General features: G+C 48.8%; 1 protein-coding gene and 1 long non-coding RNA gene across 18 annotated transcripts; one reads left to right on the top strand and one right to left on the bottom strand.

Annotated features, from left to right (window-relative positions):
• Nucleotides 1-2956: 2956 nt before the first annotated feature.
• Nucleotides 2957-16821, top strand: MSH5 (mutS homolog 5). 14 transcript variants are annotated; one of them, XM_086369297.1, is made up of 25 exons: nucleotides 2957-3093; nucleotides 3505-3655; nucleotides 3926-4049; nucleotides 4499-4579; nucleotides 4764-4826; nucleotides 5532-5653; nucleotides 5836-5945; nucleotides 6201-6236; nucleotides 6562-6644; nucleotides 7403-7448; nucleotides 10381-10519; nucleotides 10636-10698; nucleotides 12444-12572; nucleotides 12872-12944; nucleotides 13105-13214; nucleotides 13447-13527; nucleotides 13752-13839; nucleotides 14055-14244; nucleotides 14350-14476; nucleotides 14884-15033; nucleotides 15382-15459; nucleotides 15654-15797; nucleotides 15980-16117; nucleotides 16271-16344; nucleotides 16567-16821. In XM_086369297.1, the coding sequence occupies exons 2-25, from the start codon at nucleotides 3518-3520 to the stop codon at nucleotides 16676-16678; spliced, it is 2499 nt and encodes an 832-aa protein (XP_086225423.1). In that variant the 5' UTR covers nucleotides 2957-3093; nucleotides 3505-3517; the 3' UTR covers nucleotides 16679-16821. The 14 variants fall into 14 exon arrangements, 13 of the variants coding, with proteins under 13 accessions (XP_086225423.1, XP_086225416.1, XP_086225417.1 ...); XM_086369290.1 differs by having other exon boundaries at nucleotides 2962-3093; nucleotides 15385-15459; XM_086369291.1 differs by having other exon boundaries at nucleotides 2998-3137; nucleotides 15385-15459.
• On the bottom strand, nucleotides 4112-6399 carry LOC147347068 (uncharacterized). 4 transcript variants are annotated; one of them, XR_015152109.1, is made up of 3 exons: nucleotides 6235-6399; nucleotides 5151-5225; nucleotides 4112-4586 (listed from the first exon to the last, which is right to left on the bottom strand). It is a non-coding gene; the product is annotated as an uncharacterized LOC147347068 (long non-coding RNA). The 4 variants fall into 4 exon arrangements; XR_015152110.1 differs by lacking the exon at nucleotides 6235-6399 and adding an exon at nucleotides 5715-5838 and having other exon boundaries at nucleotides 4391-4586; XR_015152111.1 differs by lacking the exon at nucleotides 6235-6399 and adding an exon at nucleotides 5314-5452 and having other exon boundaries at nucleotides 4391-4586; nucleotides 5142-5225.
• Nucleotides 16822-16842: the final 21 nt, after the last annotated feature.

The raw sequence follows: 16842 nt of genomic DNA, 5'->3' as shown, positions 1-16842 counted from the left end.
CCTTTTGCCCTTTTCTCCCTGACAGGTTGCCTTGGAGATGAGGAGGAAAGCATGGGGTTATTGTAGCCCTAGAGTAGAGCAGCATTGATCCTACTGGGCTGGTGGTAGCTGGTCCTATTGTGGGGGGAAAAGGTGAAAATCAGACAAGATAGTGTGAGCAGAGTCCTTAGGGACACAAATAAAGAAGTAGAGAAAACAGAGGAAGAATAGTTCTCTCCCTCCCTCCCCAATAACCTTGATTTTGGAGGTTCTATCAAACTCTTTATGATCTGCTGAAAAATAGCCCCCAAATATGTTCTCCAAACAGGACATATGCCAGCTTCCACATTTGAATCTCTGTCCTATTCAGCCATCTCTTTCTTCCTCACTACCCTCTATCTAACAAGACACCTAGAGTTTCAGAAAATCATGGTGGGATGCAAGGATATAGGAGCAAAGCAGGGCTTGAAACTTAAAGAACAGGAGAGAGTTGGGGGAGGAGCGGGTGGAGTGCAGAGAGGTGCTGGAACCAGCAGTTAGTGGTTTCCTCTCATGCTTCCTCTTCTGTGGGTTTTCTCTTCCCTGGAGGAAGGCCTTTCTCTGTCCTCCTCACAGAGGGGATATATTTGGTGTTTGTTCTCTTTTGGGCTTCCCTTGTGGCTCAGCTGGTAAAGAATCTGCCTGCGATGTGGGAGACCTGAGTTCAATTCCTGGGTTGGGAAGATCCCCTGGTGAAGGGAAAGGCTACCCACTCCAGTATTCTGACCTAGAGAATTCCATGGACTGTACAGTCCATGGGGTCGCAAAGAGTTGGACACAACTGAGTGACTTTCACTTTCCTTGAACAGAAGAATGTAGAATGATTCAACAAATATCTGTTCGTTGAGGGGCATCTCCTCCAAGGTGACCCTTGAAACCTGCACACATGACCCCTTCCATCTGAAGAAGGTCAAAGCAGCACTACTTCCCAGGGGCCTTTTCTGCTCCAGCTGGTCCATGTCCACCAGAGAATCTGCCTCACAAAAATCTCCCCTCTGGGAGAAGCCTCAGGCAAACTGGGCCAGTCCTGAGCTCAAACAGGTTTGGCAGCTTCTCCCCTGCCTCTCTTTTCTCTCCTACAGTTTTTATAGCTCGAACTGCCTTGATCATCAATATTGACTTTGGCTAGCTGGCATGGCTGCCCACAAAATATTTTTCCTTAACTTTTCAGGTGACGGGTAATGTTGCCCTCTCCTGGTACCATCCATCAGTGTTTCATGGATTTGAAGTCAGGGGCTACATCCCCCAAATCCTGCCTCAGAGAAGTTTCCCTCCCATCTCAATCTCCTTGCCCCTGCTTTTCTCCTATTTCAGTCTCTCCCCTTTATTTCTCTAGGCTTCTCTTTCCACTTCTTCCCCTTCCTCAGCTTGGTAAACCAGTCCCTAATCTCTTCCCACCCCAGATTGGAAGGTGTGTCCCTCCCCCGACACTCCTTAGAGCTGTCACCTGGCCTCCTCCAGGTTTCCATAGCTCCGTTGCTCAACAATTTGCCAGGGGTAACCATTAACCTAGTCTTTAACTCACTCCTCCACCTTTCTTACTAGAGGAGATTTTCCATTTATTAGTTAGCAGAGCCAGTTTACCCACCATCTTTCCTAAGTGCTTGGATGGGAATCTCTGCATCTCAAAGTACCCAGAACAACCTGGGGGTGAAGACATATTTCAAGAGACTTTAAAAAAAATATGTATTTGGCTGCATCTCAATGGACATGGGTTTGGGTGGACTCCAGAAGTTGGTATGGACAGGGAGGCCTGGCGTGCTGCGGTTCATGGGGTCACAAAGAGTTGGACACGACTGAGCGACTGAACTGAACTGTCTTAGTTGTAGCACACAGGATCCTTAGTTGCAGCCTGTGAACTCTTAGCTGTGGCATGTGGGATCCAGTTCCCTGACCAGGGATCCACCCTGGACCCCCTGCATTGGCAGCACATTGGCAGCATTGAATCTTAGCCGCTGGACCACCAGGAAGTCACCAGGAAGTCCCTTAAAATTTTATGATTGCTTATTTTGGTCTCTCTATCTTCTTGTTTCTCTACCCCTCATATACACACTCAAAAATTAGGCTCATGGAGTAGGAACTTATGTCCCCTGCTTTGATTCCACCACCTGGCCCAGAATGAGTGAATAACACTCTTCTGTTCTTAGGAGTGTGTGTGTGTGGGTAGGGGCATGTGCTTGTAGGAGTGTAGGTGTTTTTATTAGGTCTACTTCTCTCTGCCAGTATTCTTGCCGGGAATATCCCATGGAGCGAGGAGCCTGGTAGGCTACCGTCCATGGGGTCGGAAAGAGTCGGAAAGACACGACTGAGCAACTTCACTTTCTTCCTTTTCTTTTTCTTTTTCTTTCTGCCAGAATTTGGTGAAATTCGAATACTTCCAACTTCTCGTGGGGCGCCGAAATTATTAATTAGGCCTTGTGGTGCCCCTATGGCAGCGATCATAGTCTGCACCCAAGAAACAGGCAGAGGTGGACTGAGATAGGAGCCTCGCTTCTTATTTCAGCTTATTTTATTTAAAACACTCACGAAGCTCTTACTGTGTTTGCCAGGCACTGGTCTAAGCTCTTTATAAATATTAACTTAGACTTGTTGGCATAGGTTGAATTAATGTTGCTTATCTCCATTCTCCAGGAAAAAATAAAAAAAAGTGCACTTCTGTTCCTTTAAGGTCGGTCCCGTCTGCAGATTCCCCAAAGTCCCTAGACCCTTTGCGGGGGATGGGGTGGGGGATGGGGCTCGGGCTCCTACTCTGCCAAGAACGTTTCTCACAGGCTCTCAATCAAAGCCCAGAAAGCCTGAGGGCAGAGGCCCGGGTGCTAGGCAACGGCGGAGGGCGGGAAGTTTGAACCTTCTGGCAACGCCCCGTATGCGAATAGGCCAATCATCATCCAGTCTTCTCTATGGTCCTTTTTTCCCCTTCACTCTGTTGGATCTCTAGTTAGGATCCGGGTTTCTTCGACCAATAGAGGCTAAGGAGGCGGGGCGTGTGCGCGCGCACCCCACCTTCGTGTTGGCTCTCCAGTCCCGCTGGCCCGCGGCTGTTAGTGACGAGGTGTCGCGCACGTCGCGAACCAGGTGACTGAAAAGGCGGGAAAACACCGCGAGTTTCCCGCAACCAGGTCGGGGAAGCCAAGATCGTGAGACTGTGATCTTGGGGGCTTGGTTGGCAGGACGGGAGAGAGGAGGCGGGTAAAACTCGCCCCCCAAAGCACCCGCAAGACCGTCTCCAAAACACAACCTCCGCGTGACAGGAATGAGGGTGGGCTGAGTGGTGTTTTCCACAGTCTGTACTAAAGTGAAATACCGTTAAACTCGACCCTCCAAATGTCCTACACCTGTAACCACAGTTCTCGAAGGTCCACGCAGCTTTGCCCTCAGCCCTCTCCCAGTAGTTCTCAGTGGATTTGCTTCTGCGCGCCCCACTACCCCAGCCTCCTAGCAAGTGAGCTCTCGCTCCAGAACTGTCTTCATTTTCTGCATTCATAGAGCCTCCAAAGCCATGGCCTCGGTAGCAGCGACCCCAACCAGGACGCCGAACGGACCAGGACCCGGGGAGGCCTCGGCCAGCTTCCCCACCGTGGCTTCAGACCCGGGCCCCCGCGAGCCCGAGGAGGAGGGAGAGGAGGAGCCTGCTGAGGTCTTGTAGGGGGAGAGGCGCTGTTGGAGGAGCAGGAGCTCGACAGAGCCGGAAATTGATTGGAACGCTTGATTGTTAGAATATAAAGGGGCTGGGAAGACCTGGGCTAGTCACTTCCCTCCGCTGAGTGTCGATTTCACATTTACTGAATGGGGGTGATGATACCTATCTCTGAGAGTCGATAAAATAATTAAAATTAAATAAGACATGGCCCAACCCTGTACTTATCAGTGGTTCAACTATTAGTTTCCTTTCCTCCTTGCCCGACAGATTCATCTATGTGTCCTGTGGAATTCAGGATACCTGGGCATTGCCTACTATGATACTAGTGACTCCACCATCCACTTTATGCCAGATGCCCCAGACCACGAGAGCCTCAAGCTGCTCCAAAGAGGTAAGGACAGATCTATGAATTCCCCTGTGCTGGCACTGGAAGTGTATTGCATTCACATGGCCTTACCTGACTCAATCTATTTTATTAGTTGACTCCTAGAGACTCCCTTTATTGTTTTCAGGAATTCATCTCATTATTCACAAATATATCAGGTGCTGGAGATATAGTCCTGAGCAAATCAGTCATGTCTCTCCTTTAGGGGTTTATGATCCAGTGATAATCTCATGGGCACCCCTCTTCCCTCCTATTACCCCATCAGTCTTACTGCTTTCTTTTTCTAATTTCATATGTGACTCCTACTTCTCCCAGTGTGGGGGGGCCTTCCCTGCTCTTGGAGGAAATAAGGTTTTGAGGGGTGAAGGGAGGTAACAAAGGGAGGGTTAACAGGTTCCCTTTTAGTCACGAGAGAAAGATCCTCGAACTCATTTGCTCTCCATTCTCCTTCCAAGTTCTGGATGAAATCGATCCCCGGTCTGTTGTTACAAGTGCCAAACAGGATGAGAATATGACTCGGTTTCTGGGGAAGCTTGGTAAGGACTGAAAAAGGGAAAGAGGAAAAATGGGGAAGGACAAAATTACGGAATGTTCCAGAGATTAAAGGGTCTTGTGCGGAGCTACAGCCAGGAGATCAGAATTGGGTGAGAGGGAAGATGGGAAAGAGGCAAAACGACTATGATGTACAGACTGATGGCCCTTTCTTTGTTTCCTTTATAGCCTCCCAAGAGCACAGGGAGCCTAAGAGACCTGAAATCATATTTTTGCCAAGTGTGGACTTTGGTATCTCCTCCCTTTTACTTTACCCACACCCCCATCCCAGTTATGTGACCCTTTCTCCTAATTCCAGTTTCATCATCAGAGGTCTCCTCTCAGCCCTGTCTCATTTTAAACCTATATGTTCTTCAGGCCCCATGACCAGTCTCCCCACAATCTCTCCTAATCCCTACCTTTAATAACCTGCAGTTTAGGCTTGTTTAGGGATGAGGGCCCTCCCTGAAAGAGAGTGTGGTAGCATTTTTTGGTCAATTTTGATTGTTGGCATTTTCCCCTTTAAGCCAAAGCCATTTACCCCTTAGTTAAAAAAAAAGGCACTACCTCAGTTACCTTATTGATTTAGAAAGCACTTCCATTATCTTCCCAGGTTTGTAAAAAGGACAGGGAATGTTCTATCCTAAATTCCTGAATTAAAAATAAAATAAAATAAATTCCTGAATTAATATGATTTTTTGACCCAAAATCCTGAATTCCAGATAGATTTCTTACTCGCCTGAGCCATTTATCTTTCTCAGCTTATGTTCCCAGCCAAACGTCTTTATATTATATGTAGACTAAAGAGAGGGTCTAAAATTTGGTTCTTGTCTCAGCTTTCCACTAATTGCCTGTGTGAATTTGGCAAGCCACATCATCTCTCTGTTTTCTCATTCTTAAAATAAGATGAAGATTGGGGCTACAAGATCTTTCCCTCCCGTTCCCCCCTCAAAATAGGCCTGGAGATAAGCAAACAGCGCCTCCTTTCTGGAAACTACTCCTTCCTCCCAGATTCCATGACCACCACCGAGAAAATCCTCTTCCTCTCCTCCATCATCCCCTTTGACTGCCTCCTCATGGTGAGATGGGTCTTGCGAGATAAGGGCTGGGATGTAGCAGGTTAGAAAAAGGTACAAGCACCTGGACACCAGGGTTGAGTCCTGGAGGTACTAGCCCAGTCCTGGAAAATAATAGTTCTTCCTGGTGTTGTCCAGCCACCAAAACACTGGGATTTAGCCCAGCACCACTACTGATATCCTAGGTTCGAGCACTTGGAGGACTGCTCAAGTTCCTGGGTCGAAGAAGAATCGGGGTTGAACTAGAAGACTATAACGTCAGCGTCCCCATCCTAGGCTTTAAGAAATTTGTGTTGTAGGTGACTTACCCTAACCTCAACCAAAGTAAGGTGGGATTGGGAAGCCTGGAAAGTAAGGAAGGTTGGGGAGTGGTGGCAGTGACCCATTTGGTAAAGTGCTCCAGGACACAGGGTTCCTGTGAGGGTATGGAGCTCTGGGGAGAAAACTGAGACAGTCTTCTGGAAGGAGGGCTAAGTGGGTGGGACTTAGGAATGAACTCAGACCTCTCATACCCCAGCCACCTTCCTTTCTGCTTGTTTTCTGTTCTCAGAACCAATCTGGTGAGCATAGATCAAGACACTTACAGGTAAGGAGATGGAGGCAGGCTGTCATCTTTGGGGAGGGAGAAGGATTAAGCTTAATGCTGTAATAATCCTAATGGGGCTTCAGTTTCTTTAATCCTGGGGCTATTAAGATTTCTCTCCCTGAAGGAAAGAGAAGTGGGGTGGTGAGAGGAGAGAAGAAGAAAAACACAAAGGTGTTACCCTCCTTTTCTAAATGGAGAAACTGAGGTGGAGAGCAGTGAGGGACAAACCTTACATAAAGACTTGATCTCAGGAGAGGTCCCAATCCCCATTCCATTTTCTCAATCACCTTTAAAAACCCACATGACCCTAATTTCTCCCTGATAGTGTTCTGCAGATATTTAAGAGTGAGTCTCACCCCTCGGTGTACAAAGTGGCCAGCGGACTCAAGGAGGGGCTCAGCCTCTTTGGTAGGTGTGCCTGTCCCTCATCCCCCACTGCACAGGCCTGCCAGAAAAGCAGCTGCCTCCAGAGATGGATCCCAGCCCCTCTCTTCCCACTTTACCCCACTGCCAGCTGTCACTTCTGCTCTAGTCCAGCTTTATTATCTTCTTTATACCCTTCTTGAGCTTGGGCATCTCCCCGAAGCCTTGTCCAGTATAGTTGTCCCATGTCATTTGCATATTATTCCCTACTTTACCAACTCTGTCTTATTCCTTGGGTTTGTATGAATGTTTGTACTAGTGATGTACCTGTCTAGGGACTTTGGGAAACCCTATATATAGAGGAGAGTTATGTAGTTGCATAACTCTTGTGTTTGTTTTGCATAGAGTTTTATCTCTTATAGTTGTTTCAGGCTTTAGGCTGTGTTGGGGACATCACCCAAGTATCCATGTGGTTTCACTGTGCATCTCAGTGGGTTGGGTCTAATGTTTACGTATATGTATTGGGCTTTTTGTGAGTCTAACTGTGCCTACTCTGAATATTTTTCTGGCTGAGTGTTCCTATGAGTGCTCATTCCCTCCCCCAGGCCCATGTAAGGTAATCCCGGCTCAGACTTGTGGCCAGACGCAGGCTTTGGCTGCCTTTGTGTCCTGTATCTGGGGACTAACCCCCAAGCCAGCCAGCCCAGCACCCAAACCTCTGACCCTGATGCCTCAGCTTAGACACATCCATACATTCCTTTCTCTGCCCCTGCTTGTAACAGACTCACTCCCTACCCCAACAGGAATCCTCAATAGATGCCGCTGTAAGTGGGGAGAGAAGCTGCTCAGGTGAGCGAGAGTCACACGTGTGCATGCCGCCTATAGCCTCAAACACACCACCCTTAACAGGAATGAAAACAGCTGCCCTTTCCCAAATGCTGGCTAAATGCCTTTAGTCCTTACAACGACCCCATGTGGTGTGTTACTCTCGTTTTACATTGTCAGCACAGATACATACAAAGCCATTGATGACACTCGGACTTTCACACGTACTCGCAGCAGAAACACAACCACAAGACAGCAGTGTGCACATGGTAATATCTTTAATGGCTAGAAGCACACTTCAGGTGTGAGCTGTTCTCTATGACTTTCAAATGAGTATCTCTAGTTCTGAGCTCCACATGTGGAATACTCTTTTGCCTATCATTACCACCTGCGATTTCCACAGGAAGCTCAAACCCAGAGCGTCCAAACCTATGCCCACTGGCCCTGTTCCTACTTTCTGCATTCCCTTTTCTGCTTAGTGGAGTTGCTGGCAATATAGCTTTTCAAGCTCTGAACCTTGGATTGATGCTTCTCCCTCACCCCTCATATTCAGTTATTCCCTAAGACCTATTGATTCTATCCTAAAATGTGTCTCCTGGCCATCCCCTTCTCCCTCTTTCCTCTGTTCTAATTCTAATATCTTCATCTTTAACCTGGAGCATTGCATTCACCTTCAAATTGGTGTCTCTGCCTCTAAACTCTTCTTTTCCCCAATCTATTCTTCATTCTAAAATAACTGTCATTCCAAAACAGAGATCTGAACATGTCACTCCCCTATTTTTTAAACCTTTTAAGTAAAAACAAAAGACAAATCTTAGGAGGCTCCCTCATTACCTACAGGATGAAGATTTTCATCTTTAGCAGTACAATGCTGAGGATTCCTCAATTTTAATTTCAAGGCTTATCTCTTCAAGTGTATGGTTATTTTTTGTTGTTGTTGCTGTTTGGCCACAAGACTTAGAATCTTAGTTCCCAGACCAAGGATGAACCTGGGCCCTCACAGTGAAAATGTGGAGTCTTAACCACTAGACCACCAGAGAATTCCCCCTCCAGTCTACATTTATGCTGTTCCCTTTAGAAAGTCTTTCCTCTGTTCTCCACTGATCAGAATCTTACATCCTCTTCAAGGTGCAACCCAACTATCACCTTTTTGGTGAAGCTTTCACAGGCACCTCTGAGTGTGTTGGCACGCATCTTGCTGTGTGATCACATAGTGGTTATTTATGTTTTTTAATTGCACTATCACATCAGGTTGGAATTAGCACTTAGTGAATCTACTTGCCCTCTATGCAAGTGAGTGAATGCTATGCCATGGCACATTCTTGTTACCTCAGCACATAACCCTCTATGAAGTAGGATGCAAGCACACTGGTTACATCATCTCTGAAAAGTTAGGAAACCTTTGCTAGCCTGCAGGTACACAATCCTTTTCCCATGCCACCTGCCCTGCACTCTATATCTTGGAGGTTAATTTAGGATTATCTATGAAGTCATCTCCAGATAATTGGTGAGGTAATTTAATTACCCCTATATTGTCTAGTTCTTCTGGTCCAGATCTCTAATCTCAATGAGGGATGAAAGGAAAGGAATTCTCAGAAGAGAAGAGAACTGAATCAAAAGTGAGGGAGAGTGCAGATTCCCTAGATAGGACCCCCACAGGGCATAGACTCACAACCTGATGATCAGCTAAGGGCCCAGCTGATCTAAAGCCAGGCAAGGAACCTGGAATGTGACTGTCACAGTATGCTCTGAAGAGTGATGTCCAAGCAGTCTGGAGATCTAATTTTGAAATCCAGCTGTCCTTCTTACTAGGGGCATGACTGGACAATTTGCTTATCTTCTAAGAGCCTCATCTCCTCAACTGACTTGAGCCTGACTTGACCAAGACCTCCAGGCACTTGAAGTACATAAGTCAGAGACACTCAGGTGTTTTATAAGGAAGCCTGTCTGGTGAGCCCATGTAGGGAGGGTATTCACAGACTGGCCTACACTGCCTCAGGCACCTCTGCTCCCCTGTGCCCAGGAACCAGAGTTGCCTGAAACCCACTCTCGAATCCAAATGAGTCCTCCATTTCATTCTAACCTAGGGTTTTCTAACCAAGAATAAGTGGCCATAGACTCAGTGTGAGATATACATCCTTAGGCCCCAGTGTCTCCACAGGTTGGCTCTTACACAAAATAGTATGCCTAACGGCTTGCTCTAATGCAGGAAGGAATCCGTGGCCTCCCAGGTCATTATAGCGTCTCACTACTCTTCATGGCCATAGAGAGATAGGGATACCCTCCCTGAATTAAAGAAACACAGATGAGACATTTATTTCTGTATAATAATTCAATTTGTCAGGAAATACCTCCACATAAAAGGTAGTAATAATAATATAAACCTCTGTGTTTCCACTAGTCAGTTTAAAAACAAGACAATGTTGTGAAGCTCTTTAAGTACCTCTACCCAATACTTTCTTCCCTGCAGTCATGACCTTGAGGACTTATGAACTGAGGACTTATCATTCTACATGGAACAGTTACATACTTTCATAGGAAGGACATGAAAAGACGAATGTCTGCTATTTCACAGCTAAATATGGATGTGCAAACTCTTTCTGACTCACTCCTTCTCAGCTGCAGATAGAGCTAGAGTGTTGGAATTCAAATGCCTCAACACTCTGCTCTCCCTCTAAAAATATTGAAAAGCTCCATCACTTATCCACAGGGAATGACACATGGTCATATAATCACAACCGAGATACACAGTCAGGTCGTGCTCACATCCAGAGATTTTCAGTAGGTGTGAGTAAACACACTTGCATAGATATGACACTGTATTTACAATGTGTACCAATACACATTGCCACCATCCCCCAGGGCCCTCCAAAGGCACATTTTCCCAAGTTGAGATCAAGACACTGATGAGAACAGATGTAATTCCTGGTCTCCCCACTCCAACCCTCACTTCCAGGCTGTGGTTCACACGTCCAACCCAGGACCTGGGGGAACTGAATTCCCGTCTGGATGTCATTCAGTTTTTCCTGTTACCCCAGAATCTGGACATGGCTCAGATGCTACACCGATTGCTGGGTCACATCAAGAACGTGCCTGTGAGCCCGGGTTGGGGGGCAGGGAGGTGGGGAAGGAGGCTGAGGAGTGGTAGGCATCTTGAGGGCCATTAGAGTGGGAGAAGGAAACCAGCAACTGTCTCCTTGTCCGACTGTAGCTGATTCTTAAACGCATGACGTTGTCCCACACCAAGGTCAGTGACTGGCAGGTTCTTTACAAGGTAAGACCTCCCTTGAACCTAGAAATCCAGGTTAAGCCCCCAGCATGTGTCCCAAACCTTCTTTACTCTTGTCCCCATGTCCAACTTTATCCCAACACCTTAAAAAAAAAAAAAAAAAAACAACTTTGTAGTGTGGAAATTGTCAAAAAAATTTTCAAGAGAATAATATAATGAACCCTCATGTACCCACCCTGTAGCTTTAACACTTTGACTTATGCAAATCTTGTTTCACATATCTCTTCTCTTACTTTCCTTTTCTTGGATTATTTTGAAGCAATTCCCAGCCATCACATCACTTCACCCATAAATATTTCAATATGATTTCTAAAAGAAAATTATTTTTTTAAAGAGAACAATCGCACTATCTTACCTAAAAATGAATATTTTATTATTGTCAATTATCTCGTTTAGATTTATATTTGTCTCTTAAATGTAATGGCTTTTAAAATTATTTATTTATTTGTGGCTGTGCTGGGTCTTCTTTGCTGTACAGGCTTTTCTTGAGCTGCGGTGTGTGGGGGCTCCTCTCTAGTTGTTGTGCAGGCTTCTCATTGCAGAGGCTTCTCTTGCTGGGGAGCACGGGCCTAGGATGCGCAGGCTTCAGTAGTTGCGGTTCCCAGGCTCTAGTGCGTGCACGCGTGCTCAGTCATGTGCAGCTCTTCGCACCCTCATGGACTATAGCCCACCAGGCTCCTCTGCCTATGGGATTCTCCAGGCAAGAATACTGGAATGGGTTGCCATTTCTTCCTCCAGGGCATCTTCCCGACTCAGGGATCAAATCCACATCTCCCACATCTCCTGCACTGCAGGTGGATTCTTTACCACTCTGCCACCTGGGAAGCCTCTCCCAGGTTTTAGAGCACAGACTCAATAGTTGTGCACTGGCACAGGCTCAGTTACTTGGGCTTAGTTGCTCCAAGGCATGTGAGATCTTCCTAGACGAGGAATCAATCCTGTGTCTACTGCATTGGCAGGAGCATTCTTTACCACGAAGCCACCAGGGAAGCCCCATGTAAGTCTTATTCTGTGAACTTCCTTAGTAATTTTAGTTAGTTCCACAATTTGCTCAGGCTTTTTTGTGAGTAGCCATTGTTTTGCTACTTGTTTGTTTCCATCATGGATAGATTATAAGCCCTTTGATTTATATTCTCTATGTGTCCTTTGACACAGAGTAAGGTTCAGTAAATGTCCTTTGGATTGGGTCTGTGCACTCAATCTAATCCCTGGTTAGAGCAGCCACCCCAGGTCACTGACCTTCACGCTGGGAATTAAGTGACTCTCAGTGACTCTCACCCGTCCTGTCTTCGTGCTCTCTCACCCAAATGCTGGCATTGCCCCTACTGCCTATTTACTTCTTCTCTGCCTTTCATATCCGTATTTCTCTTTCTCCTTCCTCTGTACAAACTTCTTTCTTGGGACATTGTACAAATGTCTATCAAAGCACCTACCACTTTGTTTTTAAATCTTCTGGGTAGATTTCTGTCTTCCTCACTAGACTGAGAGCCCTTGTGGGACAAGGGACCCTCCTGTCTTTGTTGTCTTCAGTCTCAGTGCTTAGTGTGATGCCTGGTGAAGAGTTTTGCAGATGCTATTTTCTCTTGGTTTCTTTTTTGCCTTTGAGAGCTCCTCCGTCTCTGTTATTATGTTTTTCCCTATTGGTCTTTGTTCTTCTCCATCCAGCCCTGTCCCCCCGCCTCAGCCCGGCCTGGGTACGGGCCACCCTCCTCTGTCCATTTCTCCCACAGACAGTGTACAGTGCTCTGGGCCTGAGGGATGCCTGCCGCTCCCTGCCCCAGTCCATTCAGCTCTTCCGCGACATTGCCCAAGAGTTCTCGGATGACCTGCACCACATTGCCAGCCTCATTGGGAAAGTGGTGAGTGGAACGAAAGAGAAAGATCTCCTGGGAAACTAGGGGAGAGAGACGGATCTAAATAATGGAGAACAATGGGTGGGAGCTCTGGGGAATATGGTGTGGAAAACGAGGATGCATGGGACACACTGAGGTCAGCTGGATGGTCAGAAGATGGGATGGCAGACATTAGGGGTGTGCCTTGAGGCCTGGAGGGTCAGGGTTAAAGCCAGGACTAAAGGGCGAGTTGGGGCCCAGGTAGAGGTGAGGAATAGGACGAGATTGTGCTGGATGGAAAGAACCTGGATTTCTTGTCTCCTCAGGTGGACTTCGAGGGCAGCCTTGCTGAAAATCGCTTCACGGTCCTCCCCAGCATAGATCCTGAAATTGATGAGAGTGAGTGTTAGGTGTACGGATGGGCCCCTGAGCTCAGAAACATGAACCTGCCCTGTGATGGGGTACCGTCCTCTGCAGGTGACCCCTGCAAGTGGGGATGATCATCGCAACCAGGGTGGGAGCCTTACTTTTGATATCCACGTGTCTTCCACGCTCTTAGAAAAACGAAGACTGATGGGACTTCCCAGTTTCCTCACTGAGGTGGCTCGGAAGGAGCTGGAGAATCTGGACTCCCGGATTCCTTCATGCAGTGTCATCTACATCCCTCTGGTGAGGGCAGGAGGCAGGGGTGGTGCACTCCCCGGGGGCATTAGGGAGACATGAGGCTTAGGAAGGACACAGGTAGATAAGAAAACTCCTGGAGAAATCAGAAGAATGTGAACACTCTTTGGTGCTTAGGCCCCTGAGGGAAGCATTTGGGGGACACAGAGGACTCTGGCTACTTCTAAAGAAAGTGCCCAGAGCATCACTCCTTGCTTTATCTCTTCTTTACTCTCCCCAGATCGGCTTCCTTCTTTCTATTCCCCGCCTGCCTTCCATGGTGGAGACCAGTGACTTTGAGATTGAAGGTCTGGACTTCATGGTGAGACCCTTGACCTCTGTAGGGGGAGATAAGGAAAGGCAATCAGCAGCTGAGGGAGGGCCTTTCCCCGTTAGCTCTGCCCAGTGTGGGATCCCTCTTTCATTGTTGTATCTTTACCAGCTCTGAGACAAAGGAGAAAGAAATCAAGGCCAGGGCTGGGGTGGGGTGAGAGAAGATGAGGATGGAGAGATGCAAAGCCCGTAGCTTTGAACCCTTGTACCCAGTTCCTCTCAGAGGAGAAGCTGCACTATCGAAGTGCTCGAACCAAGGAGCTGGACGCACTGCTGGGGGACCTGCACTGTGACATCCGGGGTGAGGAGAAGCGAGTGGCTGGAGCGGGCTGGGCAGTGTGGAGGTGATTCCAGTAGGCTCCTTTCCTTCCTGCTATTCCTTCTCTCTCTCTGACTCTGCCTTTTCTGAGTGTCTCTGGGATTTCAGATGGTTTCTAGGTTCATCTGCTGGCTTCTTTGTCTCTCCTTTGCTCTCCCCTGGAGCTGACACCAGCTCCTTCCCTCCCCTGCCCCAAGACCAGGAGACCCTGCTGATGCACCAGCTGCAATGCCAGGTGCTGGCGCGGGCAGCCGTCTTGACCCGGGTGTTGGACCTTGCCTCCCGCCTGGACGTCCTGTTGGCTCTTGCCAGTGCCGCTCGGGACTACGGCTACTCAAGGCCCCGTTACTCCCCACGGCTCCTTGGGGTACGAATCCAGAATGGCAGGTGAGGACAGAAATGGGTGGAGGAATAGACAACGAGGGGCCCAAAGGCCCCATGTTCTGGATCCACAGGCCGGCCACATGCAAGGTAACTTTGCATCGGCTGCAGGCATCCACTGATGGAACTCTGTGCCCGTACCTTCGTGCCCAACTCTGCAGAGTGTGGGGGGGACGCAGGGAGGGTCAAAGTCATCACCGGACCCAACTCCTCAGGGAAGAGCATCTACCTCAAACAGGTAGACAAGCCCCCGCACTGCCACCTCCATCATCCCCATCCCCCGCCTCCCAGGCACCCCAGGCCCCCACCGCTCTTCCCCATTGTGCTCTGACCCCACATGCCATGAACAGACTCACCCCCGCTGTCCCTCTCCCTGCTGCATTCTCATTCTCTACCTGAAGGAGGGCCGTGTGCCAGTGACCATCCTCTGACCTGAATCCTCCTCTCCCGCCTCTGAGGAGGTACACGCTGTTCCTCAGAATGCCTCTGCCAACTCCCTGCCACTTTTCACTGACTCTAAAGTGGGCCGAAGGGGTTGTTAAACTGTGTCCTTCTATCTTGATCTATCATTCTCTCCTGAGACTAGCCTCACCTTCACCTCAGCCCACACCACCGGGCACTGTACCTCTCTCCTCCCTTATTCAGGTAGGCTTGATCACATTCATGGCCCTGGTGGGCAGCTTTGTGCCAGCAGAGGAAGCTGAAATCGGGGCAGTAGATGCCATCTTCACCCGAATTCACAGCTGCGAATCCATCTCCCTTGGCCTTTCCACCTTCATGATCGACCTCAACCAGGTCAAGAGGAGGCAGGGTTGGAGGAGGGGATAATGGGGAAGAAACCCGAGCCCTGAAAAATGGTCAGAACAGGAAAAAATTTCCTTCTGCTGCCTGTTCTTTACGTGAGGGGCAGGGAGCACCCAGTTCAGAAACCAGGAGAATCAATACCATGAACCTTTGCCAGTCCCTGGCTTTGTGAGAGGCACTGTTGTCAATGAAAGGATGAACGAAACTTGGGTCTCGCCATTAAAGAACTTGCAGTTCAGTAGGGTGTACATGTATTCAGGCATCTTTACTCACAGGCACACTGGTCAGTGCCAGGCCTTGAATGTTTATGAAACTCTCCCTTATCCACCGGGTGCCCAGCAGGTGGCGAAAGCAGTGAACAATGCCACCGAGCGCTCGCTGGTCCTTGTGGATGAATTCGGAAAGGGAACCAACACGGTAAGGGCAAAAGCTAACGAGGAACTGAGGAGAGGAAAATGAAGGAGGGCGAAGGAGGAGGAGGGTGGGGCAGGGCCTCTGGAAAAGAATAGGGGTGTGTGGGCATGAGGGGGGAAGGCCCGGCAGGAGGAGGGGGCGCACGGGGCACCTGTGGCTCCACACCTTCACCCTGTGCTACCCTGCGCCCCTCGCAGGTGGATGGGCTCGCGCTGCTGGCTGCTGTGATCCGACACTGGCTGGCACTCGGACCCACGTGTCCCCACGTCTTTGTGGCCACCAACTTTCTGAGCCTTGTTCAGCTGCAGCTGCTGCCACGGGGGCCGCTTGTGCAGTACTTGGTGAGGAGACCTACCCAGCTCCCCAGGGGCCCCGAAGCTGAGCATTTCCCGGAGCTGGGAACTGGCTCCTGCATCAGAACAGGGACCGTGTCCCTTTCCGTTTCTTACTCTCAATGGCGACTGACCAAGGGTATTGGGGCAGGAAGCAGAACGAACACTGTCCCCTTTTATTCTCTTTGAAGACCATGGAGACCTGTGAGGATGGGGACGACCTTGTCTTCTTCTATCAAGTTTGTGAAGGTGTTGCCCGTGCCAGCCACGCCTCCCACACGGCTGCCCAGGCCGGGCTTCCTGAGAAACTCATTGCTCGCGGCAAGCAGGTAAGGCCCGAAGAGCAACTGCCTCCATCAGGGCTCCCACCCACTGTCCCTGCTTCTCTCAGGGGTCCGGATTTCTGGGCCCATGGCATTTCTGACCCATACTTTCTTTTCTCTTACCCACCCCCACCCCTACCCCTTCCTCCTTGGTCCCAGGTTTCAGACTTGATCCGCAGTGGAAAGCCCATCAAACCTGTCAAGGAGCTGCTAAAGGAGAAGCAAATGGAAAAGTGAGTGCAGGCCCAGGGTGCTTGTTCTCAGGGTCCATGTTCTGTAGCTCCTTTGCCCCTTCCAGGGACTCAGCCAGCCTCTTTGCCCTTTAATGATTCACAGTTTCTTTCTGAAACTCCTAAATTCTCAAGGTCCTGGATTTCCTGTACTGCATCCTCTCCCCTCTGCTCAGGGACTCTGTTATCCATCCTCCCCCAAACCTCACTCTTCTCTCCCTTCAGTTGCCAGACATTAGTAGATAAGTTTCTGAAACTGGATTTGGAAGATCCCAGCCTGGACCTGGACATTTTCATGAGTCAGGAGGTGCTGCCTGCTGCTACCACCATCCTCTGAGAGTCCTTCCTGGGCCCTCCTCCAGGTTCCAAACCCCTGAAGGCTGCCAGGCCTCCTTGTTTCCTTACCTCCCTCAGACCCAGAGTTCTCTGTTTCCCTGGAAATTCTGTTTAATGTTAGTAATAAAGCTTATTTTGGAGAAAGTTGTTGTTTCCTCAGACCAG

The sequence above is a fragment of the Bos grunniens genome, chromosome 23 (genome assembly GCF_055505025.1).
Source record: "Bos grunniens cultivar Pamir isolate PY7600 chromosome 23, Bosgru_T2T1.0, whole genome shotgun sequence".
Taxonomy (NCBI): domain Eukaryota; kingdom Metazoa; phylum Chordata; class Mammalia; order Artiodactyla; family Bovidae; genus Bos; species Bos grunniens.
This window is presented reverse-complemented; position numbering and strand designations above follow the sequence as displayed.